This window comes from Schistocerca serialis, chromosome 3 (assembly GCF_023864345.2).
Source record: "Schistocerca serialis cubense isolate TAMUIC-IGC-003099 chromosome 3, iqSchSeri2.2, whole genome shotgun sequence".
In the NCBI taxonomy this organism is placed as follows: domain Eukaryota; kingdom Metazoa; phylum Arthropoda; class Insecta; order Orthoptera; family Acrididae; genus Schistocerca; species Schistocerca serialis.
Genome location: NC_064640.1, coordinates 855012390 through 855039425, shown reverse-complemented (window position 1 = coordinate 855039425; position 27036 = coordinate 855012390). Strand labels below are relative to the sequence as shown.

General features: G+C 38.5%; 1 protein-coding gene across 1 annotated transcript in view; it reads left to right on the top strand.

Annotated features, from left to right (window-relative positions):
- LOC126471270 (unconventional myosin-Va-like) overlaps positions 1 to 27036 on the top strand; it is a 70181-nt gene that overhangs the window by 18708 nt on the left and 24437 nt on the right. The window contains exons 6-7 of the mRNA XM_050099389.1: positions 14869 to 15126; positions 15294 to 15428. Coding sequence (XP_049955346.1) covers positions 14869 to 15126; positions 15294 to 15428 — 393 coding nt within the window. The remainder of the gene's footprint in view (positions 1 to 14868; positions 15127 to 15293; positions 15429 to 27036) is intronic.

Sequence of the window (27036 nt, the reverse complement as noted above, 5' to 3'; positions counted from 1 at the left end):
GCAAAGTGATCCTAAATCCTCTGTCACCTGCTCCAGACCAGCACTAGATTAAAAAAAAATTGGTGACCTGGTATTCTCATCCTAGTTCATCCTGCAAAACTTGGCCAACACCTCTTCCATGGGAACTACCTAACACCAACACTTTCTTTCTCTTTACAGATTTCCCTACATTCCTACTTTTCAATTTGCTGCTGAAAGTTTGTTGTGCCCTGTCTACACCTGCAACTGCTTGAGGCTCACCAGCTTCTAACCAAAGCAACAGGTCAAATCTATTTTCCTTATTCACCACGAAGCTGTCAGACAAAGTTCTAGGCCTGTTCCTCCTGTTGCCACTTCTCACCTCTTTTTGCCCTTCTCCCTCCTTAACGTGTCAAGATCCCCCCTGGCCTCATCTAACTCAGCCTGAAAGGTGCCACTTTTCCCCTCCTGTTCTAATATCTTCCTACCTCTACTACATATCCTATGAAACCACTGACGAGTATCATTTACTTCCCCCACTCCCACGCCACTACAGTCGCCCACTTGGAAAAAACTACAGCACCCGTCACACCAAAGTACCGATCTAAGATTCTATGGCAAGTCAAGCACTTTTCACTCATGATAAACGTAATAGTTGATTAAGAATAAGTCAATTAAATTACAGGTAAACACGAAAATATGATTCCACAAATTTGGCCTATACGCAACTGTATGTAAAGAGAAACAACAGCGTGAATTTTCTGAAACAACAACTTAAACTTTACACTACTTTCTGGAAATGTGAGTTAAATAATGAAGAGGTATGCTACAGTTAAATGGTTGGAGAGAGCAAATAACAATTGAATGAAATTCTATCACCTAGCTGCATTCAGAGAAGTATTTGAATTACTCATGTCAATCTGTGTCAGTAATTATACTGTCTGAATATACAACAGTGGATGAACAACTGGTTGCATTTAGAGGCAAATGCAGTTTCCGACAGTATATACCAAGCAAGCCTGCAAAATGTAGTTTGAAAATTTTCACCTTATGTGACGCTAGAACATGGTATACTTTGGGGATGGAAATCTATGTTGGGGAAACAGCCAGAGGGTCCCTTTGCACTGTCAAACTCGTCTAAGGAGATAGTAAGTAGACTTGTACAGCCTATTGGAGGCACAGGACGCAATGTGACACTAGACAACTGGTTTTGTTCCATACCACTGACTGAAGAGCTCCTGAAAAAGAAACATACAATAGTAGGAACTTTTAGAAAGAATAAGAGGGAGATCCCTCCAGACTTTGTTTGCTCGAGAGGTCATGAACTTAGAAGCAGCCTTTTTGGATTCAGAAAGGATATCACCATTGCTTCATATGTACCAAAGAAGAGCAAGAACATTATTCTTCTTTCATCTTTGCATCATGACTGTGCCATTGACACTAATACTGCAGAGGAAAAGAAACAAGAAATTATAACAATGTACAATAAGACCAAATCAGGTGTGGACACAATAGATGAAATGTGCGCTACTTATTCAACCTCAAGAAAAACTAGACGCTGGTCACTTGCCCTATTTTTTCGAATGATTGACAATGCTTACAATAACGCCTTCATGATATATGCAAATAATAACAATGAGAGGATTTCCCGAAGAATGTTTTTACGTGATGTCAGAAGGTCATTAGTAAATCCCATAGTGTGTAAGAGAGCAGCCACTCACTCCCTGCCTAAACAAGTTAGACAGAAAGCCACAAAAATGGCAGGAATTGAAGACAGCAACAATGCACCACCTTCAGAGCAAAGGATACTTAAGCCCAGGTGCTGCACAGTTTGTCCTCGGGGTAAAGATATAAAAGTTAAATTGCACTTTGCTCGATGTTTGAAAGTTATGAGTGTAAAGCACATGAGAAATGTGTGGGAAAAGTGCTATGATAACGCACTCCTTGCAGCCAGTGATAGTGACTGATTTCATAAAATGTTTGTATGAATTGACTGAACAAATTTTTAATTATAAGTATAATGTCTTACACCTGTAATACAGTATGAAGAACAACAGAAATAAATAATTAAACAAAATATTGTAAGAAAATGGGAATTATTGCATATGTTTCAAATAACCCAGTTTAATACTAAAGTAACATTAAATAAAACGCTAATATACTGGGAGATAACATTCTAAATAGCCATTTGTGAAGTAAACATATTCATATCAGTGATATGCTGCACATCAGTGTCATTATAGCCACTATTATTTTGGGTGTTAGCAACACCCTACGCGACTATTAACGTTACGAAAAGCCACATGACCACATAAGGGTTAAGGGTCAGAAAGGTAACACTCCCTACAATCACTTCATTACTTTCAAATACACTTCACTAGGCAACTGTACTTTCACTTATTACATTATACAAACCCTTTACAAGCTAGTGCATGATGCTAAATAGCTCTGGTGTATTCTTCTACTAATACCTATTTATACCCTATACTTCCTCAATATTCCCCAAAAAATTGTGTACATGCAGTGTACTAATCTCATTACTCCTGCCATTATACATCCTTTTACACTTTCATGTTTACTGGTTACTCAGGGCACTCAAAATAATTTGATACACTTGTACATTTTGTAAAATTCCATTACCTTACCTTTTTGCTATAATCAAAAAACCTTTTTTCCCTATAAACAGAAAAACATCCTTCTGATTACTTTTGTACTCATAAAATAATCAAATAGTTGTTAACTCTCTGAATTTTACATAATCAGTGTTGTATAGGTTTTATGTTACTGTTTACTGTCAAAAATGACTGTTCACCAATGTTTCTGCCAACCGAGGGGGTTTCAGTTTAATCTATCACCTCTACTATCATTATCTCTCACATGTGTGTGGGACTAGTTACTATTTGTCCATTTTCCACCACTATTTTCAAAATTCCCATCACCATTTCTGTTCCCAGAATTTCTATTCTCATAAAACTGTTGGTCCCCATGGTTTGATGCTACATCCTGATAATTTCTAAAATTATTTGGATTCCTGTCATTCCTTGCCAGGATGTTGTTGTTATGTCCTTGGTTAAAACTGTCATTATTATTTGAATTTCTATTATTATTGTGATTACTCCAGTTAAGCCTCCTGGAATCTGTACTGTGGTGGCCAAACCTGTTACACACCCTGTCCAACGTTTCTACATATTTCAGGACTGGTCTACAGAATCATCTGGCCCATAGAGTAACCCCATTTCAATTATTTCTGGTAGCCTTCTCTTAAGTGCACCTATGTGAGTTAATTCATGAAAAGGTTGGTCTAAGTGAGAATGTTTCATGATCTGGTCTTCGTAAAACTCTTTCATATCCCCATTCTGCTCCCTGTACATCGGACCATTTAAAAACTCACTCTTTATCTGTGCCTGTTCAGTGTCAGACCAAAACTTTTTCAAAAAACACTTTTTGAATTCATCTATGGATAAATTGCTACAGTCACGTTGGATGGCCTATGACAGCCCTTCCCCTTCTAATGTTCTTTTAATAAACTTAATTTTTAATTCATCACTCAGACCAGGGAGAAAACTATCATCGCAATGTCATATAAAATCAACTGGATGGAAATGTTTGTCACCGAGGAAACATTTTAGTGGCATAGTAGGAAAGCTTGGGCGTCCTACATTGAAGAATTTTTTTAGATAAGCCCCATCTTGTTTTTTTGGTAATAGTGACATCACTATGTAAGTCTAACACATTTGAGTCTGTTATCTCAGATATTTTCTGAACTTTTTTTATCTATTTCTGAGGCAACACTGTCTATTTTTTCATTTTGCTTATTTATAAAGTTTACAGCTTGTTTACTAGTGTCTCCAACAGCATCTTTACATCTAACTTCAAAAGCACCTATCTCAGATCTGAGACCCTTGTCTACTTCCTATGGTTTTGTCTCTAATGATTGAATTTTGGATTCTTAAGCCTCTAACTTCCCCTCTACTTTTTTCACATGTTCATCTGTAGCTTTCACTTACGAAAAAACACCAACTAAGTAGTTTTTAATATCTGAAATTTGTGCATTAAGCTCTGCTCTAATGACATTACATTCTGAGACTATTGACTTTCAAGTTTTTCACTACTTTTCTCTGTCGATGACAGTTTTTTCACTATTTTTCTCTACCAATGACAGTTTTTCACTATTTTTCCCTATCAATGACAGTTTTTCACTCTTTGTTTCATTGATGACATTAATGCAGTAAACATGTCTTGTAAATTTAACTGTTTCGGTTTTTCACTCGGCATTGTTTCACTTACGTGCAACTGTACTTGTTTCTCATGGTCTGGACTCAAATATAACACACTACTGTCTAAAAATTTCGATTCTGCATGGATTTCATTTAACTGTTTTGGTCAACTACTGCCTAATGCGTCCTGAAACATGCCTTTATTGGCTATGTCCTTTTTAAAGTCATTAGTTGAAGCTGGTAGCTTCAGCATATTTATTTCATTGTTCTGATCATGATCCATTTGTTGTAAATTTGTTCATAAATTATCAATGCTAGAAAAAATGCCAGGCAGAATGTCCACACAACATTGCACTGAGAAAGTACAAAAATAAATTTTTTAGTTGGTACTTACCTTATTATTGTCCTGGATTGGGTAGGTGGTGTCAACTTTCGTAATAATGTTTCAACCTTTTAAAACCATATATGTCCATAGTGTTGTGTCATTCCAAAACTTCTCAACATGTACTATGTCAAACAATATTTGGTTTTAAATCATTACACTTTGCAACACAATTATATGCTTTTTGATCACCTGATACATAAACACTATCAAAAATCCAAACGTATAAGTATCCTGGCCACAAGGGCACCACTTTAACGACCCCCTTTGTTATGCACATTGGATGACTGTTAATTGTAATAATTGTTCATTGAGTAGAAATACTGTTGGGCAGATCTAGTGGTAGATTTAAAGAAAAAATACTCTTCTTGTTTCCTTTTTTAAAGGATCTCCTTCAATCCGTTGCTTTAATTTCTTCTGTGTGGAAGCCAGGTTCTCTTTTAGGTCTGGAAACCCTATAGATTGACATGCTTCTTGAAATGACATAGACTACAAACTGATTCATATGTAGTTTTAAATTTTAATAGTCCTATATGCCTTGCTGACGTCAACTACAATGTTCACTCAGTGAAATACATTCCATTTGTCTGAAACTCCAGACAACTTTACATTTTTCCTTCCTTCCTTCCCGACAGACAACATACAACCAACTGGCACCCACTTCACATCATTTCATAGTACATCAGTAAAGATTTAGGCATACTAAGAGCAAAACAGAACATTAAATCAAGAATAATTTACAGAAAATGAAATTGACTCAGCAACACAATAGAACAATTATGATAATATATGTATTCACATGAACAAAGCTTTTTTTGTTTTTTGTAGTACAGTAATTTTTATGAAATTCTTTTATCACAGGGGTTAATTGTGTTAGCACGACATATTATACAGTCGGAGTTTAAAACATTTCAAATAAGATTGAAAAATGGATGAGATTGTAAATTTGAGAATATACATGGTCCAAATGGCTTATTGCACATTACAATGTGCACCACATTCATTCATAACATTCAGTTCCCATACAATAATTATTTTTAATGAATGTCAGTGACACTGAGATATTTATGCCACTAAAAGCAATGTTACTGAATGGCTTTCCACATCTGCCATGATTTTTAATTGCAATTCCCATTCTGAACAGTTACTATAGCAAACAAGAAGTTTGGTGTAACAGTATTTTAGATTGAAATTTGGAAGGTTCACTTGTATATTAGATAAGAACTGTCATACTGAAAACTTCTCCACTTTTGAGAGAAGCTAGTACTGATAACGTCTCATTTGATGTATCATTGCAAATTTCAGTAGTGAATAACTATTATGAGCAGTGGACATGATTTTGCTGTGTTGCTCTGTATGAAATTGACAGCTACTGTCATGTAGTTCAATTGGGAATTTTGTTTGAAGTGGGTCCGATAACAAGTCATTGCCTTCAGATATCAGATGTGCCATTTGAGGCCTTTTATTTCTGTGGTCCTGGTATTTCATCAGTTCAAGAAGTTAAACTTTGCTGGATATTTGCTTAAAAAGTTGTAAATTTAAAAAAGAATAAGGTTTGACATGACATCCATATTGTCTCTAAAACATTTCTTTCTTTTTTTAATCTGAATGTGGAAAAAGACATGTTGTTGTTGTTGTTGTTGTTGTGGTCTTCAGTCCTGAGACTGGTTTGATGCAGCTCTCCATGCTACCCTATCCTGTGCAAGCTTCTTCATCTCCCAGTACTTACTGCAACCTACATCCTTCTGAATCTGCTTAGTGTATTCATCTCTTGGTCTCCCTCTATGATTTTTACCCTCCACAGTGCCCGCCAATGCTAAATTTGTGATCCTTTGATGCCTCAGAACATGTCCTACCAATTGGTCCCTTCTTCTTGTCAAGTTGTGCCACAAACTCCTCTTCTCCCCAATTCTATTCAATACCTCCTCATTAGTTATGTGATTTACCCATATAATCTTCAGCATTCTTCTGTAGCACCACATTTTGAAAGCTTCTATTCTCTTCTTGTCCTAACTATTTATCGTCCATGTTTCACTTCCATACATGGCTACACTCCATACAAATACTTTCAGAAACGACTTCCTGACACTTAAATCTATACTCGATGTTAACAAATTTCTCTTCTTCAGAAACTCTTTCCTTGCTATTGCCAGTCTACATTTTATATCCTCTCTACTTCATCCATCATTAGTTATTTTGATCCCCAAATAGCAAAACTCCTTTACTACTTTAAGTGTCTCATTTCCTAATCTAATTCCTTCACCATCACCTGATTTAATTTGACTACATTCCTTTATCCTCGTTTTGCTTTTGTCGATGTTCATCTTGTATCCTTGTTTCAAGACACTGTCCATTTCGTTCAACTGCTCTTCCAAGTCCTTTGCTGTCTCTGACAGAATTATAATGTCATCGGTGAACCTCAAAGTTTTTATTTCTTCCCCAAGGATTTTAATACCTACTCTGAATTTTTCTTTTGTTTCCTTTACTGCTTGCTCAATATACAGATTGAATAACATTGGGACACTGAACTCACATTTGGGAGGACGACGGTTCAATCCCACATCCGGCCATCCTGATTTAGGCTTTCCGTGATTTCCCTAAAATCATTCCAGGCAAATGCTGGGATGGTTCCTTTGAAATGGCATGGCCGATTTCCTTCCCCATCCTTTCCTAATCTGATGAGACCGATGACCTCGCTGTTTGGTCTCTTCCCCCAAACAACCCAACCCAATAACATCAGGGAGAGGCTATAGCCCTGTCTCACTTCCTTTCCAACCACTGCTTCCCTTTCATGCCCCTCAACTCTTATAACTACCATCTGGTTTCTGTACAAATTGTAAATAGCCTATCGCTCCCTGTATTTTACCCCTGACACCTTCAGAATTTGAAAGAGAGTATTCCGGTCAACATTGTCAAAAGCTTTCTCTAAGTCTACAAATGCTAGAAACATAGGTTTGCCTTTCCTTAATCTTCCTTCTAAGATAAGTCATAAGGTCAGTATTGCCTCACGTGTTCCAATATTTCTACGGAATCCAAAGTGATCTTCCCCGAGGTTGGTTTCTACCAGTTTTTCCATTCGTCTGTAAAGAATTCGTGTTAGTATTTTGCAGCTGTGACTTATTAAACTGAGAGTTCGGTAATTTTCACATCTGTCAACATCTGCTTTCTTTGGGGTTGGAATTATTATATTCTTCTTGAAGTCTGAGGGTATTTTGCCTGTCCCATACATCTTGCTCACCAAATGGTAGAACTTTGTCAGGACTGGCTTGTGAGGACTGGCTCTCCCAAGGCCATCAGTAGTTCTAATGGAATGTTGTCTACTTCCGGGGCCTTGTTTTGACTCAGGTCTTTCAGTGCTCTGTCAAACTCTTCATGGAGTATTGTATCTCCCATTTCATCTTCATCTACATTCTCTTCCATTTCCATAATACTGTCCTCAAGTACATCGCCCTTGTATAGACCCTCTATATACTCCTTCCACCTCTCTGCTTTCTCTTCTTTGCTTAGAACTGGGTTTCCATCTGAGCTCTTGATATTCATACAAGTGGTACTCTTTTCTCCAAAGGTCTCTTTAATTTTCCTGTAGGCAGTATCTGTTTTACACCTAGTGAGATAAGCCTCTACATCCTTACATTTGTCCTCTAGCCATCCTTGCTTAGCCATTTTGCGCTTCCTGTCGATCTCATTTTTGCCTGCTTCATTTACTGCATTTTTATATTTTCTCCTTTCACCAATTAAATACAAGGATTTATACTAGCCCTCGTCTTTTTCCTACTTAACCCTCTGCTGCCTTCACTACTTCATCCCTCAAAGCTACCCATTCGTCTTCTACTGTATTTCTTTCCCCCATTCCTGTCAATTGTTCCCTTATGCTCTCCCTGAAACTCTGTACAACCTCTGGTTTAGTCAGTTTATCCAGGTCCCATCTCCTTAAATTCCCACCTTTTTGCAGTTTCTTCAGTTTTAATCTACAGTTCATAACCAATAGATTGTGGTCAGAGTCCACATCTGCCACTGGAAATGTCTTACAATTTAAAACCTGGTTACTAAATCTCTGTCTTACCATTATATAATCTATCTGATGTCTTCTAGTATCTCCAGGATTCTTCCGTGTATACAACCTCCTTTTGTGATTCTTGAACCAAGTGTTAGCTATGATTAAGTTATGCTCTGTGCAAAATTCTACCAAGCAGCTTCCCCTTTCATTTCTTAGCATTCACCTACTATGTTTCGTTCTCTCCCTTTTCCTACTCTCGAATTCCAGTCACCCATGACCATAAAATTTTCATCTCCCTTCACTACCTGAATAATTTCTTTTATTCATCATACATTTCATCAATTTCTTCATCATCTGCAGAGCTAGTTGGCATATAAACTTGTACTACTGTAGTAGGCGTGGACTTCGTGTCTATCTTGGCTACAATAATGTGTTCACTATGCTGTTTGTAGTAGCTTACCCACACTCCTATTTTCTTATTCATTATTAAACCTACTCCTGAATAACCCCTATTTATTTTGTATTTATAACCCTGTATTCACCTGACCAAAAGTCTTGTTCCTCCTGCCACCAAACTTCACCAGTTCCCACTATATCTAACTTTAACCTACCCATTTCCCTTTTTAAATTCTCTAACCTACCTGCCCGATTAAGGGATCTGACATTCCATGCTCCGATCCGTAGAACGCCAGTTTTCTTTCTCCTGATAACGACATCCTCCTGAGTAGTCCCCGCCCGGAGATCCGAATGGGGGACTATTTTACCTCCGGAATATTTTATCCAAGAGGATGCCATCATCATTTAACCATACAGTAAAGCTGCAGAGACATATGCAGGAATAATTTTAAAGGAGGCATATAATGGGGCCATTGCCATGTGGCTTGAAAGGATATATAGCTGTAACTGACGAAAGAAAGTACCACACTCTGAAAATGGCATATTAGTAAAACACTACTAACAATCTCTTGATACTGCCATTACTGATTTTGGCTTACAGTTAATTCATGAAGAAGGAATTCATATATGTATGTATTATCATACTGTGATTCATCAGTTAAGCACTAAGAAATAACCACTAACACAACAATAATTTTTTATAATTTTGAGATGCTGAATGTATTATGTTGCACGTAAAGAGCTATTATCATTACTTGTTGGGCAATATGTGTCTGCTGGAATGACTGTGAATCAAAGGAAAGAGAAGAGAAAATGATATGGGAAGAGCCATGCTGCTACGGGATACTATATTAACACTTCGCTGGCTGCACATATCGTACAAATTGATCCCGACAGTGATAATTCAGATTACTTGGCTTGTCACTGGCCATTCTTGACATTATTAGGAGATATCATCACTAGTTTTTGTAAGTTCTCAATCCTGTTCCCCTACTTACATGAAATTTCGAAGATATACATATGTAAATAAATACAAAATTTGTTTGTTTCAAATGTTTGTTCATTCAAACTTTTTGGAAAAATAATCAATTACGAGTTGCACTTTGAAAAGCTGGTAAGCATTATCCAGTTTATTTTGCTGTCAGAAAAATGTAAAAATGATAATATTTGTGTGAATCGCCTGCGGGACAGCGCTTTGTCAAATATCGGTGTGTGTAGCAACGGATTCGTTGACCAATAATCATCAATCCTTGGTTTTTTTTTTTTTTTTTTTTTTACAGTTTCCATAAGGATAGCCAGCCCAAATCACTTTCTAAGTTCGGGTCCTCTAACGTGCGTATGCGCAGACACACGTGCGCACACACACACACACACACACACACACACACACACACACACACACTCTCTCTCTCTCTCTCTCTCTCTCTCTCTCTCTCTCTCTCTCTATTTCAATACACGAACACTATCCCAATAGCTTGAAGTGCATATAGGAATCTCTGTTATATTCCAAAGAATGATTGGTGTCAAGACAATGTCCTGCAGTGGCAGATTTACTTGGCTGTTGTAAGCGTGCATGCCATTTATGCTCAGAACATTGGCCTTTCACAGTCCTGATAGTCTGACCAATATATGACATGAAACAGCTGCAAGGAATACAGTAGACAACCACCTTACGTGAACCAAGATCATCCTTTATGTTACCTAAAAGGACCCCAATTTTAAATGGTTATTAAAACACACACATCACATTGTATTTCCACAGAATATGACCAATCCTGTTTGAAATGCTTCCTGTGTAAGGCCAAAAAGCCGTAGAATTTGGTACCACCTCAGTATTATCATGGCTCACACAGTGCATAGTTGGTCAAGAGTGCAACATATGTCTTATCTCTCTTTCACTACAACCATTCCGACAAAAGGTGACTTCAACATGGACTAACTCTGCTGACAAACTCTCAGGGCCCAGGATGACATGGGCCCTGTGAACCAAGGTTTGAAGTACCCCTTCATGTTAAGCTGTATGGTGAAAACTATTAGCCTGCAGATACAAGTTAGTGTAAGTAGGCTTCCTATAATTGGCATGTCCCAACGCACAGTCCACCTTCCTCCTAATCACCACATCAAAGAATGGAAGACAGCCATCCTTTTCCACCACTGTTGTGAAGTGAATATTGAGGTGGGTTGAATTCAGGTATTCTAGAAAGTCATTCAAATTCTCACTGCCATTAGGCCAAACAACAAAAGAATCTTCTACATATCTGAAAAAAAAACATGCAGTTTTCAAAGCCGTAGACTCCAAGGTAAGTTCTTCAAAATCTTCCATAAACAAGCTGGCAATGATAAGTGACAACTCCATCTGTCTGCTCATAGTACTGCTCATTGAATAAAAAGGAAGTGAGTTAACACATGTTGAAATGGGTTCATTAATTCAGCACCAATCCTAACCTCAATCAGCTGTAATGAATCGGACAGAAGTACATGAGTGAAGAGAGAGAGAGACCACATCAAAACTTACAAGAATATGTCATTCAAATGCAGTCACTCTAACTGATCTACAAAATCTGCTGAGTTCTTAACATGGTGCTTACATTGACCTACTATATGACTCAACAGAGTAACAAAGTTTTTTTCTACACAATGTCAGAGCAACAGTCTTAATCACAATCTTATGAAGAGGAGCCTCTTCCCTGTGGACCTTAGGGAGGCCAAGTACCCTAGAGAGAATAGCACAATAAGAATTGAGGCTCTTGATATTCTCCTACCATAAGGAACTTTTTCCAGGAGGTTGTTAGTCTTTCTCTCAACACTTTTTGTTGGGTCAGAACCGATCCTGCGATATGTGGAATCAGACAGTAAAAACTGCATCCTTTGACGGGTCAACTCTAAGTGAACGTAAAGCAGTCCTCTCAGCTGCTGTGATATTACTCTTGGGTGTACGTCCCCCAGTCAACACACAATATGCCTTCCTCCTAGTATATTCTGCAACATCAGGAGGTAGTTTAAAAACAGTGTGTACAAGAGAACTTATAGGATCAACCACTGGCAAATGCTTTGGAGCACCGATAAAGCTGCTTCATCAAAAAGCTTTCTCCATGAGACATATCACAGAATGTTGAGATACAGTATAGATTTCAAGCCACAGAAACATTCAAATTTTGCCAAATGCCTGGCAGTTACAGAATGAAATTCCCAGTGCCATGAAGCATCATCCACCAATCCCAAGAAAAAAGTTGAAATTTTGAAGCAGGCGTTAAATGAAGCTGAAAAAATTCCTTGGAAACAAAATCCAGCTGTCAGTGAGTGTAATGGATCCTCTCATAAACAATATCTAGGCTAGTGCATTGCTTGATAAGACTAGTGGCAGGAGAATTAATATGATGCACTACTTTGGCAAATGTTGGAACAATATTTTGATCACAACACTGCAGTAAAAACGACACTGCACATTGCAATCTTACTGTCACTGCACATTGCAATCTTACTGTACTGCTGCAGAATTTATCCAACCTCCACAAACAGTGATTAGTTCTATTGGGAGGAAATTAACAATGTGAGATTTAGTTTCTTCTGGCATATACAGTGTTCAAATAACTTAAGAGAATGCAGCTGGGTGGCATCGTTGACAACTGCAGATACTTCAACAGGAACATACCTTGCCATTTTCAATGCAAAACTGCAGAAAGTAAGCACTGTGTTGACATCCACTTACTTTTTATTCAATGACCAGTACTGTGAGCAGACAGATGGAGTTGTAATGGGAAGCCCATTGTCACCCATCATTACCAATTTGTATATGGAAGATTTCGAGGAACACACCTTGGAGTCTGCAGCTGAAACTAGCATGTTTTTTTCAGATACGTAGATGATAGTTCTGTTATTTGGCTTCATGACAGTGAGAATTTGAATGACTTTCTAGAACACCTGAATTCAATCCAGGGAGGAGAGAGAGAGAGAGAGAGAGAGAGAGAGAGAGAGAGAGAGAGAGAGAGAGAGAGAGAGGGAGGAGGAGGAGGAGGAGAAGGAGGAGGAGGATTGTTATTGAACTTCGCTATTTGAGCAAGTGTAGGTGGATTACCATTTACCATATGGGTACCCAACTTTACAGTGTTCAGACTGTGTGCTGCAGAATTTGCATTGTCAATAGTGGTAGTATCATGACTTGCCATTAGTAGGAATACTAGTACAGAGACAAAGTGCTGAAACGTAAGTATCAATGTGCATTACAGCTGCAGACAGTCAATAAGGGTCTGGGCATGTGAGCAGAGCTTTACTCATAGAACTTTTTTTTATCAAAACAGCAGCACTAGTGTTGCTGCTCTTCACAAGTCTCATGCATTAAAGGAATATGAAGAGGTGTTGAAGAATATGATTCAGAAATCAGAACTAACTGACAATTTGGGAATTACTCCTGAAAAAGGCCGGTGGCCAGTTGTGTCACATGTTGTTGAAGAATGTACTGTTGCCATGGCTGAGAAAGCCGGACACAGTAACGATCTTCAAGCTGTGCCACAACTGCTGAACATTCCATTGTCCTTTGTTCAAAAAGTGCTGCAAACAATTGAGATGGTATCCAGGCTATCATGGATGCAGGAGGTCATAACATTGAGCAATATTTGTAACTTGGAATGTCAACATGGCAATTTATGTGTTGAAATTTCTCCCTGCTCACTCTATATGTGACTTATTATAATTTATGCTCTGTATTTTATGCATGCCCAAGCCATAGAACAGATTTCTGTTAACTATTTTGTGTCTGTCTAAATTTTTCATGTGCAAAATCCAGATCTATCTTAACTTTCTGAGAATCTTTCTTAAATACCACCTAATGTTCTCCCATTGTGTTTAATAGTGCAATAATTCTTCATCTGAGAGTATTATATAACAATTCCCACCTAACTGATTACCTCATGAGGCTATGCCTGGAAAGTGATTTCATTACATTTCAAGTGTAACCTTCATATGCTCCTTGCAAGACTCATGAGAATTAGTCTGCACTGAAATTTAATCTCCTCCTTAACCTCAGCTTCTTAGTGTGTCATTGCATAGGATAGCTTTTGAATTGGAACACAACTTATTGATGCAGATTAAATACTGAATAAGACGTAGATACTGTACTCAAAGTATGAAGAAACAAGCTAATTTTATACAGTGTTATCATGGAAATGTGACTCTACTAAGAACCATGCACAGACTGCACAGTTCAGTGTCAAATTTTTGAGTAGTTGGAGCTAGGTTCATTTGGCAAAACTCGAAAATTTTCATTAAGGTGATAGGCACTTGATTTACTTATTGTATTTATGAAATATTCAAAATAATACCCAAGTTCTAGCTCAAATTAGATCACACCTACTGAATATTGTACCCTTATAGTGTGTAACTACTACACGGCTACATGATAAGAAAGTGTAGACTGATTCTGGGATTACTGTCCAAATGGTGTAGCATGTAATACCCCGAGATGATATGCACACCATAGTATGAGATGCAACAGAGGTGCACAGAGGTGAAGAAACAATGTTGATCAGGTCTGTTTAAAGTTTTGTGGATTTTGTAAATTTCTTCAGTTTTGAAGACATGGTTTATAGTCTTTGTATTCTCTTTGGTTTTCTTATGTAAGTGCTGAGAAACATTACAGACTCAATTATACACTTCCTTTGTTAATTAATTAATTAATTAATTCTTAAATCATTGCATGGAGGACATAAAGTAGGGATTTTTTTCTGTTGGCTATATAGAGGATTGAATATCTGCATTAAAAGATTGAAATAAGAACATGTTTTAGTCCTATTTTGAGTTTTCCTTAACAGATTGTTTTAGTCTCATTTCATCTATGAACGTAGCAGTTTTATGAATTCATCTACAAGGTATATAATAACGGTCCCCAAAATAATGCCTATCATTCACATGCCATTATTCAGAGTCTTGCTGGGCACATACAAGAAAAGATACAGCCACTGGTGGTGCCAGCTATTCTTGAACATGAAGAAATAAGTGGCTTGACAAGTCAGATAGCTAGTGGAAAGAGAGGAAGAGCTGTGTTGTCATCATGGGATTCTGAGCCATTTTTGGGTGTACAGAAGTCATTGGATGCACTCTTGCGGGAACTAAATTATATCTATAAAATTATGGGGAACCATGGTGTTGACCCAGAACTTACTGTCCAGATATTTCGGCAGGTGAGATGACCAATTTTCTAACAGTAAGTTACATGATCCTAGACTATAAGGAAACTGCTGTATTTTGTAAATACTGAAGTCTCTAGTAGATTGCAAACCAGAAATAAAAGAAAATACCCATGACAGTGTTACCATTTTAAGTGAAGTTGTGTGTTTTAATTTTGCAGGTATTCTACTTCATCTGTGCCATTTCAATGAATAACCTACTGCTCCGAAAGGATTTGTGTCATTGGAGTAAAGGAATGCAGATAAGATATAATCTATCACATCTTGAACAGTGGTGTCGTGACATGAGACTACAGGTACACGTAGTGTTATCAGTAGTCTATTTTTTTTTCCTCCTCCCTGCAAAGAACAACATTAATGAAACGTGGAGTATTCATAGGCTTTGGCTTATGGAATCACTTTTGTATTGTCAAATCGACAACAATAAGGATTTAGGGAAATCAATGCAGTTCCTTTAATCTCATTATTTTGTGGGAAAAATAATGTTGTTTTAGACTATTATGTAACTAAAAATTAAATTTGGTCTGATTAGGTCACTTACTTGGGGTATTATACAGTGTTTTGCCTTGGGACACCCTCTTTTCCTGTTACTCAACAATGACTTGTCATCAAGTGTAGCAGATGACTCCAAAGTAACTTGCAGATAACATAAGGAATAGACTGTCATCTGGAACCGCATAATGTAGCCCCACAAATAACGTATCAGAGGGAAATCTGTTGATGTGTCACATATAAGAGTGTAACTCTGTTACAATAAAAATGTACTATAAGTAATTTCTATTGAATAATTCCTTTTGGATTGGTGTTATTACAGCCATCAATAATGTCCTAATCATGTAGTGTGGTACATCAGACTTCTAGGACTGAAGACAAGTGTGGCAACTCTTGTGGAAGGCATGTACATTTCATCTGCAAATGGTGAATGTAGATAACATGCTTTACAATAATAATACCAATATCTACAGTCAGCACCTGTGGTATGCTTTAACTACTTTACTTTGAATTGTATTTATTTCCTTGATGTCATATGGGATAATATTGTGAGGTATCTCAGCACAGGTGCATAGGATACCTTCTACTCTAAAAACATGACAGATACACTTACATTAAACTAACTTCATGAGTGATGTTTCATTGTATGGAGCAGTAGATCTGTATTGAAATAATTTACAGAAGAACCTCCCATCTCCATAGTGAACTGGATTTTATTGTACAAGGTGTACAACTTTGCTTCCGCCATTTTTCCCCAACATTTGAGGCTTTAATGAAACAAATGATTACACGTGTTTCATTCAAAGTATTTTCCATTGCTGGCCACTACTTTCTCCCATCTTTCAGGCAGTGTATGAATCCTGCATCAAAAACATTGTTCAACTTTTGAAGCAATCCATGAATCAATCCAGTTTGTGGCTTCTTCATGAGATCGTAAGTGTTGGTCAGCCAGGCCACGTGCCATTGATCTAAACAGGTGCTAGTCTGAGGGAGCAATGTCTGGAGAGTACAGCAGGTGGGATAGGACTTCCCATTTTAATGTTTCCACGTATGTTTTGACCTCTCTTGCAACGTGGGGTTGAGCATTGTCATGCTGCAAAATCACTATATTGTGCATCTCACTGTAATGCTCCACTCAAATGCACCTAATTGCATTCGATAGCAAGCATCTGTGATTGTTTCATGTGGTTTTAACACCTCATAGTACACGATGCCAAGCTGGTCCCACCAAATGCAAAGCATTATCTTGGAGCCATGAATATTCCGTTTGGCCATCAATGTGGAAGCATGGCCAGGATATCCCCATGATTTTTTGCATGTAGGGTTATCATAATGAACCTATTTTTCGTCCCTGGTCACAAAATGATGCAGAAATCCCTTCTGTTTTTGCCTTTAAAGCAACTGTTCACAAACCCACAAATGCCATTAAACGTCTCTTGGTTTCAGCTCACATGGGACCCAAGTTCCTTCTTTCTGAATCATGCCCATAGCCTTGAGAAGTTTTTAAATTGCTAGATGTGTCACTCCCACTAATTGTGCCAATTCTTCTTGAGTTTGACATGAGTCTTTACTCAGCAATGTCTCCAATTCTGCATCTTCAAAAACATTCTCTCTTCCACCATGCCAGTCAACGACATTAAAATCACTGTTCTTGATGCATTGAAACCACTCAAGACACATTCTTTCACTAATAGCATCCTTACCATTCATACTTGAGAGCATTCAATGAGACTCAACCACTGTTTTCTTCATATTGAAACAAAACAGGAACATCTCCCACAAATCATGAGAATTAGGCTCATAAAATGACATTTTCAATCAAGTACAACTTCATGATGCAGACAAAAATTGACTAATGTTTGACTGAGGTTATGTTGACTGAGGTCCAAGCTAACTGCCTGATGTCTGCGATCTGTTTGTTTCGACTGCTACTTACTATTGTCGCCACCTATTGGCAAACAGTGTAAGCAAAGTTGTACACCTTGTATTGTGACTTTAAATGTTGTAGGAATGCATTTATCTAGTGATACCATTCCATAAACACTTCACATATCCAACATACCTGACCCAGTATTTAATTTTTCAGCTCATTGTTGCTTTCACAGGAAGAGCACTTGTTCAATTTGTTTGTAAAACACCATGTAGTTAGGACTAATAAAAGAAATCCATAGCTATGTCATTAGATGGTCTGTAGTAAGTGTTCTCAAACAGAAAATAATTCTGTTTTGCATATGTTTCACTGGTAATTGTTGATGTGTAGCACTATGGAATTCAGCTTAGGTATGTGTAAAAGGTATCTCGATTTGTTTTTGCGCTCATCAGTGGGAGTATTTGTATACAAGCTAGTGATGTTAAACGAAACTACCCTACCTGACAAAGAAAGTGAACCTGCAATAAGGGGAAAAAAATAAACTTCACAGTTTGAGAAGTTACGTGATGTTACAGCAGTGGTTACAAAACTGAATCAAATTTACAAAGAGCTTAATAGTAGAAGTCCACTTATCAGTATGATGTTGCACCCCTCTGAGATGGATGTATGCACTTCTTTGGTTGAAAAAGGTGTCATAAGGAGTTTGTGACCTCTCCTGAGACAAGTTGGCCCACAACTTTTGTAACTAGTCCTTAATATACTGTATGCCAGCATGGGATGTTAGTTGAGATCCAAGCTGATTCCACACATGTTCCGTCAGGGGCAGTTCTGGGGATTTTGTTGGCCACCGGCAAACCTCAACATCATGCAGACAGTTCATAAATACACATCATGTGTGAATGACCATTATCCTGTTGAAAAATGGTACCATAATCTTCTTGCATGAGAGGTAACACACAGAATGCCTGTGGTGTACCATTGTCTTTCAGAGTTTTCTGCGTCAGTATAACCTGTTACCTGGAGTTACACCCAATGGCTTTACACCCCGTAATGCCAGGAGTAACACCTTGTGCCTCTAAAAAACCATGAAAGAATGGGACCTCTCCCAGACTGGCATTGTACTCACCAATGATGGTTATCCAGGGTAGTACAAACTTCAGTTCATCAACAAAGGCAATGTGACATCATTAATTAGCAATTTATTCTTCCTGGCCGTACCATGACTCCAAAAAAAAAAGTCTGTATTGTGGTTTTAATGACCACCTCATGGGATGGTAATTCTCTGGTGAAACTGCTGCTGGTTTCTGACCAAAGGTATGGAATGACACAGAATGTAGCAAGAGTTCATTATTTGTTCTCAGAAGGCAGATGTAAGTCAGAAGGGGTTACAGTGTTGTTAGTGCAAACTATGACAGTCCCTCTATGTGGTGGTTAGGTGCGGTTCACTGAAACATTAACAATAAGTATATGAGCCCTCACACTCCCATACAGTCAAACAGTCAGTGTCGCATACAAATGCCATCAGATCTGGATATTGCACAATCTGATGAGGCAGCCAATTGAAGACTCACAATGAGGCTCCTTTCAAACTCTGTCAGGTGCTGATAACACTGTCTAAAAAGAGTATGTGGCACCTCCACGTTCTTCACAGTGATCATTCAACATCTTACACTGTCCATGCTCCTTATATATCCTACCAGGCTTGGTAAGAACAATTAACTCAAACAACAGTAATGGACTACCTGCAACTCTAATCATTACTTACTCAACAATCGTGCATATGTATATGAAAGTAAATTGATATCTGACCATGGCTATTAAGTGACTCTTTGTCAGGCAGTGTAGTTAAAGCCAATATTGTTTGAATTTTAGCTACAAGAGCTGAGGAATTTCTGATGCCAAATATTAGATTAAGTTTTGTTTTCTTGTTGTGATGTAATCTAGTTTCTTCCATAGTAATCAACAAGAAGCAGAGAAACTGGACACTACTGGCTGTCATACGTATGTAACATAGGTAAACCAAAACATCTAGGAGCCATTGGAGTCATATTTACAAGTGTCCAGCTGCTGGTTTCTGACCCGTATTTTTACATGATTTTATAATGTTTTGTTCCTCTTGGTTGTTAGAAGCTGCAGTTGGATCTTCATACAGATTGTGAAATTTAGAATTATTTAGGCATTTTAATTTTTTGACTTTGTTAGTGATAACATCCCTGGACACAAGTTTCCTCTTGAACTTGATAATTGTATTAATTTCACCACACAAAATAGCATCACTATTGGCAGCAGCACTTTTTAATTGTGATCTGGCAAATGTTTCATAGAAGGATCTCCCATTAACACAATTAAAGGTCTATTTATCACTTACAGAAAAACAGCTACTTCAACTGTGACCTGTGCAGGATGGTACCATCCAGTCACAAGTAAGAAGCTTTCAGTTCCTTTGGTGTGTCACCTCTCACTGGTTCCATTATCCAAATCTGATTTTCAAACAATATCCATAACTTAATCATTATTTTAAATTGAAGACACAATGAAATATTAAGAGCAGATCAGTGTGTACAAAATCAACTGCAAACATATTGGAAAAGTATAAGTGGTCAGTCAAGCAGATCTGTGGCAGTTAGGTTGTCAGAACACCAGAGAAGATGGACACTATGGAAGATGGCTTCAACCTTGCACAACATCTCTTAAAAGAAAATAATGCATTAAGATGTGTGCTGCAACATTTTACATGACTTTAAGAAAAAAGGTAAATGGATAGTTTAAATCAATAAACGTATGATATAGAATTCCAACTTAGTTTTGAATGACAAAACAGTTTTCATTCTAATTTCAAATTAAGGTTCATTTATGCAGATCTTAGATTAGAACATTAAAATCAATTTCATCATTATTTTTTGTCAAATATAACAGTTACCATACAATGACACTCTGTCTCATCATTTTATATATTTTCATATGTGTTTCAATAATATTGTGTAGATGCCATATCATTCTATCTACAGTTGTGATGATTGGCTGTCACCTGTCTGTTGTGCTGCCACAAGGAACAAAGTTAGTTTATCCACATACAAGTAAACAGCAAACACACAAATGGTACAATAAACAGTAGAACATAATCTGAGGATGAGCACCTGCTGTGCTGTCCTTATATGGAGGAGATCTCCAGCAGATGCACCATGTGCCATACCATGTGCCCAAGTTACGGGCAGCCTCTGGTGGCCATCTCACACAGATGCCATTGGCAGAGTATGAGTGTAGTGCACTGGTAACCTGGTAACATGGATCATATCCATATGTACAGGATTATAGCACCCCTCCCCCTTACCAAAAGGGCACTCGTCTGATGACGGAATTGGGGCAAATGATGACACAACCATGACCTATGTGGTGGGCAACGGAGATGCTGGTGGATGTGGGAGGAGATTCTGACATGGAACTGGTGAGTAAAGGTGGAAGTGACATGGCCCCTGACATGTGCAGTGGCCACCTCTTGCAAAGTGCCATAAGTGAGGGCCAGTGAGAATGGTGTTGGTAGCATCTAGACATCTGGGTCCTCAGAGTGGCAGAACTGCACCAATGCTGAAGTCACTAACCACCTAGGCCAGGAAGAGAGCTCTACCACCTGATGGGTTGCACACTGAGAGCAGGCCGTGACAAGACAAACAATGTCTTCGTCAATGCCAGGCCAGAAGATGTGACGATGGGTCAGTGACTTGGTATAATAGAGCCCTCCACTTTCCCAGCTGTAGGAACTGAAGCACACCATACTCTACAGCTATTGGAATCACAACCCTGGATGACAGCCCATCATTTGCTAAGAGAAAACCACCATTACACAATGGAAGGTGGTGACAAAGGACAGAATAGCTACATAAAAAATCAGAAGTCCTGCCCAAAGACCTGTCTGGCAAACCAAGTTGAACAACTTGGTGCAAAGTCAGGTTGACAGCAACAGCAGCTGCAATCCAGAAGCCTGCAATAGGAAACCCTTCCACTATACGTTCTGCCTCAACATCTAAATGAAAACAAAGGCACTCTTCCTGATCAAAAGTAGGGTATGGCCCTGTCAGAATCAGGGACTGTGCATTGACATTGACATGCTGTGCAGTAGGCCAAAAATGTATTTCATAGTTGTAGTGAGACAGAAACAAGGCCCCACACTGGAGGCAATCTGCTGCTTTGTCAAAGTACAAAGCAGAAGGACTAAACAACAGAACCATGGGCTTGTGGTAAGTAATGAGGTGGAACTTAGATCCATACAAGAATACATCAAACTTTTTGAGGGTATAGATGATAGCAATGCCTCCTCCTCAACTAGGCAGTAGTGCTGCTGAGTGGAATTGAGCATTTTTGACATGTCAACTATCAGACATTAAGAACCATCCTCACGACCATCAGGCCATACTTAGAGGAGCCTGTAGCCAAGACCATTTGGTGGCCAGGATGCCAGGAGAAGAATGCAGCATACATTTCAGAAGCATTAATGCATGCTGCCAGGCCGATGTTCAGTGAAAAGAAATGTCCTTGTGGTGAAATTTGTGGAGGGGATGGTCCGCTGTGGGCACAGCCAGAATGAATTTATGGTAGTAAGCAATTTTCTCTAAAAGCAGTTGGGTGTTCTTTGACATTGGAAGGGTGAGGCAAAAAGCTGTGATAGCAACATGATGACATGAAGGCTTTACAACAGGGCCAGCGACATTGTGCCAAACTTCACGCATGCAACGGGTGTGGACTGTGGGCAGGACAAGGCCCAGCCTGTCACTTGGCTTTGCTCAGTCCTCCTTGGACATACAGGGAATGTTGTGACATTTCATTTACTAGTGTGGTGCAGCATTTTTCAGTTGGCACAACTTTCCGAGTTTGGCAGAATTGCACTGTCAGTGCTGTTTAACCTTTGCTGTTTGTTGATGGTATGGAAGGATGTTCAAAGGTCCACTGGTTGTTTAACAAAAAGAAGCAGTCTAGCAATCTATCACTGCAATCCTTTAAAGTGAATAGGAATGACAGAAGAGAGGGATGAGAATTCTCAGTTCACATAAGTGACAGGTACTGTATATTTGCTATGAAATGAAATTACAATACTATGCAACAAGAATTTGAAGGTTTAGTTGACAATGAAAGAGCAAAAAACTGTGATTATACATATGGGATTCATTGTTCTGTAAGTCAAATTGCATGTTATGATACATTTGCAGGCCTGGAGTGCCTGAAGAAATTGATGGTATGACCAGTAAAATTTCTGAAGTCACACACATTGTTCCATTGTCAGTTGCAATAGATAGAACTGAACAAAGGGTGCAGAGATTTCATATATTACTGAAAGTACATTCATTAAGTCAAGGCACATGCCTGGAATGATTTCTTGACTTAAAAGTCACTATTGTTGAATTTATGAAGGAAAAAGGAGAGCAGGAATGAAAATTTGAACATCCACAATGGAGTACAGACTTTGCATTTGAAGTAGACTCGACTGCACACTATCCCCACTTCTTTCTTATTTTATGTGGATGCATTTGAAAAGAAAATCACATTGTAGAGCGGATACATTCTGGCAAAGACAGTCCAGTTCCATAAGCTGACTAGCATTGAAGAAAATACAAGGTTTGAGGAATCCATTGTGGCCTTGCAAGAATTACAAGGATAGTTTTATAAAGATTTTGAGGACACTGTCAATTGTACATCTATTTCTTAGACCCTTTGTTTCAGTTGAAAGTGCCCCTAATCTTATACAGATGCGATTGATTGAACTGCCTTGTAATTCTAGTTTTCATTAAAAATCTTTCTGCATTAAAACTGTCCAGAACGTCTATATTTCACCAGGTAGAGTTTCAAAGTCATCATAATGAGATTACAAAAGTGCTACAATGTTTCAATCATCATATTTGTGTGAAAAACATTTTTTTTCACTATGAAACTAAATAAGTCAACTTGAGTGCAAAACTGTGAAATTGTCTGCATCTGTCCATATACCAACAGTTGCTACCAGATAAAAATTATGTCTTCAATGAGCCAAAAATAATTAAATAATACCAAAAATTTGTTTTTTTGTTAGCTATGTTGTTGGTAAATGTGAAATATAAAACCACATATTATGCAGTGTGCTTGTACTGCCATTTAAATAAGGTGTGTTCCATTTTCCCCTCTTCTCCCACCTTGCACTGATACAGTGTATCATGGCAATAGCGGAAACATGAAGGGAGGCTGAGCACTTTGGCCCTTGTGTCTGGGCATGGCCTGGGAGCTGAAATCTTGATCAACCCTGCTTTATGTTATCCTGAGAGAACTCAAACCCCAAATACACAATTGATGGCTGCAGTATGTAAGGCCATGACCAAGTAGCATAAGTTGCATAAATGCTCTTCCTTGGATACACCCACCGTGACAATATCATCAGGGTAGTTGATGCATGCCAGAACAGACATCATCAATTGTTCCAAAAATGCTGAAAAAATCACAGGTGTGCCAGCCACACCAAATGGGAGGCACTGATTTTGTTATATCCCAAAGGGCGTCCCAGTCACAGGGAGCCTTTTTGGATCCTCATCCAATGCAACCTGTAAATAGGTTTCAGATAATTTGGTTTTAGCAAATAACTAGCCTCCTATAAGTCTGACCAAATACTCATCCTGATGGGGCAAAGGGTGAGTGTCAATAATAGTGTGAGTGTTATCGGAAACTTTATAGTCACTGCAGAGGCGCTACTCACCATTTGATTTTTTAGCAGACAGTTAGGGTAGGCCACATATTTGTTGTAATAGGCTGTAAGACTCCAAAATCATCAGCCTATACAATTCCAATTTCATTTGTTTGTTCAAAGCTGCAGGAATAGAGCACGCATGTAAAAATGTGGCTGCACAGTAGGTTTCAAGGTAATGTGGGCTGTAAAATTAGTGGCACAACCTAAAACATAAAAAAATGTGAACTCAGAATCTGCGAATCTAACTGCTGCTAAAGGGACCTCATCAGAAGCGAGGTGCACTGCATCTGCAATAAAAAACCAGAAACATGGAAAGCATCCAGACCAAATAAATTGTTGGCACCAGCGTCATCCACTACCAGAAGAGTTAAGGAATGAACCACAGATTTATACACAGTCAAGCTGTAAATTGCCCTGAGCTGGAATACGTTGTTCAGTTGTAACTCGCCAGATGTTAAGTACACAGACACGATGCCAAACATACCAAATTAACATAGGCTCACCAGTTCAGCAATGTCAGAGCTGCATATGTGTGTCCACTTGTTGCCTGAACTCTTTGTCTATTACTCACACTTCAATAAACAGTTTGTTAAAAGTCATAAGCATTGGAGATACACAATTAACACCTGCAGAAGAGGGCTTGGAATGACGCATGCAAAATATTATATATAGTGCACGCAGCTTCTGCACCCTCATCGACAGTGACAAATGACAACCAACCACGTCGCCCATCTTTCCCACACTGTTTCATGTAGCATGTCAAGGCTATGTGCCCTAGGCACTGGGTAACTTGCCATCTACATCTACATGGTTACTATGAAATTCACACTTAAGTGCCTGGCAGAGGGTTCATCGAATCATTTTCATACTACTTTTCTACCATTCCACTCTCAAATGGCGCGTGGGAAACAGGAACACCTAAATCTTTCTGTTCGAGCTCTGATTTCTTTTATTTTATTATGATGATCATTCCTCTCTACATAGATGGTTGTCAACAAAATATTTTCGCATTCAGAAGAGAAAGTTGGTGATTGAACTTTCATAAATAGATCTTGCCATAAAGAAAACTGCCTTTGTTTCAGTGACTGCCACCCTAACTCACATATCATGTCAGGTGACACTCTCACCCCTATTATGCAATAACACGAAACAAGCTGCCCTTTTCTGCACTTTTTCCATGTCCTCCGTCAATGCCACGTGGTAAAGATCCCACACTGTACAGCAATATTCCAGCAGAGGATGAACAAGTGTAATGTAGGCTGTCTCTTTAGTTGGTTTGTCGCATCTTCTAAGTATTCTGCCAACAAAGCGCAGTCTTTGTTTCACCTTCCCCAAAATATTATCTATGTGGTCTTTCCAATTTAAGTTGCTCATACTTGTAATTCCTAGGTATTTAGTTGAATTGACAGCCTTTAGATTTGTGTGATTTATCATATACCCAAAGTTTATCAGATTTCTTTTAGTACCCATGTGGATGACCTCACACTTTTCTTTGTTTAGTGCCAACTGCCACTTTTTCCACCATACAGAAATTCTCTCTAGATCATTTTGTAATTGGAATTGATCGTCTGATGACTTTAATAGACAGTAAATTACAGCATCATCTGCAAACAATCTAAGGGGGCTGCTCAGATTATCACCTAGATAATTTATGTACATCATGAACAGCAGAGGGCCTATGACACTACCTTGTGGAACACCAGATATAACTTCTGTTCTACTTGATGATTTACTGTCTATTACTACGAACTGTGACCTCTTTGAGAGGAAATCACGAATCCAGTCACACCACTGAGACAATACTCCATATGCACGCAATTTCATTAATAGTCACTTGTGAGGAACAGTATCAAAAGCCTTGTGGAAATCTAGGAATATGGAATCGATCTGAGATCCCTTGTCAACAGCCCTCATTACTTCATGGGAATAAAGAGCTAGCTGCATTGCACAAAAAAGATAATTTCTGAATCTGTGTTGGTTATGTATCAATAAGTCATTTTCTTAAAGGTGATTCATAATGTTAGAGTACAGTATATGCTCCAAAATCCTACTGCAAATTGAGGTCAGTAGTATGGGTCTGTAGTTCAGTGGGTTACTCCTATTTCCTTTCTTGAATATTGGTGTGACCTGTGCTTATTTCCAGTCTTTAGGAACAGACCTTTCGTCAAGTGAGTGGTTGTATACAATTGCTAAGAAAAGCGCATACTCTGAAAGGAATCTGATTGGTATACTCCACCCTCCCCTCCTTCTTCCCCCAAGAACTAACTGATGTCAAACAACCAGGAACAGAAGTTGCTGTGGTGACATCATACCAAGCCTCAGTCTAATCACCAACAGCATGAGATGCCTCAAAAGATTGACTAATATTCAACACTTCAGCCAAAAATAGATTATCAGACTGTAGTCTGTATTGATGCCCCTCCTTTCTGGAGCCAATCTAATGGTGGCAACACAGACCGTAGAATCAGGATGTGAATCCTGACAAGCATCAGTAACAAACTGATATTTGCAACTGACGCCATAGGACTGATGGGGCTATTTATGTCAACAATAGAACTCAGCATGTGCTGCAATTACATGCATGCACTTTTGGTGATAACTGGAGAAATTACACACTTACACATTTCATCAAATGAAAGTGATCATGGTTCCTGGAGTGGGACAAGATGGAATAACAACTGGTAAATTTGAGGGGAAATCCAAGAAGTGAACAAAGCCTTAAGCATGATTGCACTGGTGACACCAAAAACAAAGTGGTCTTACCTAAGCCACTTCTCATAAGCCAATTGTCTTCAGACCCAACACAATAATGGGGAAAGGGTAGTGGTTATGCTGACAA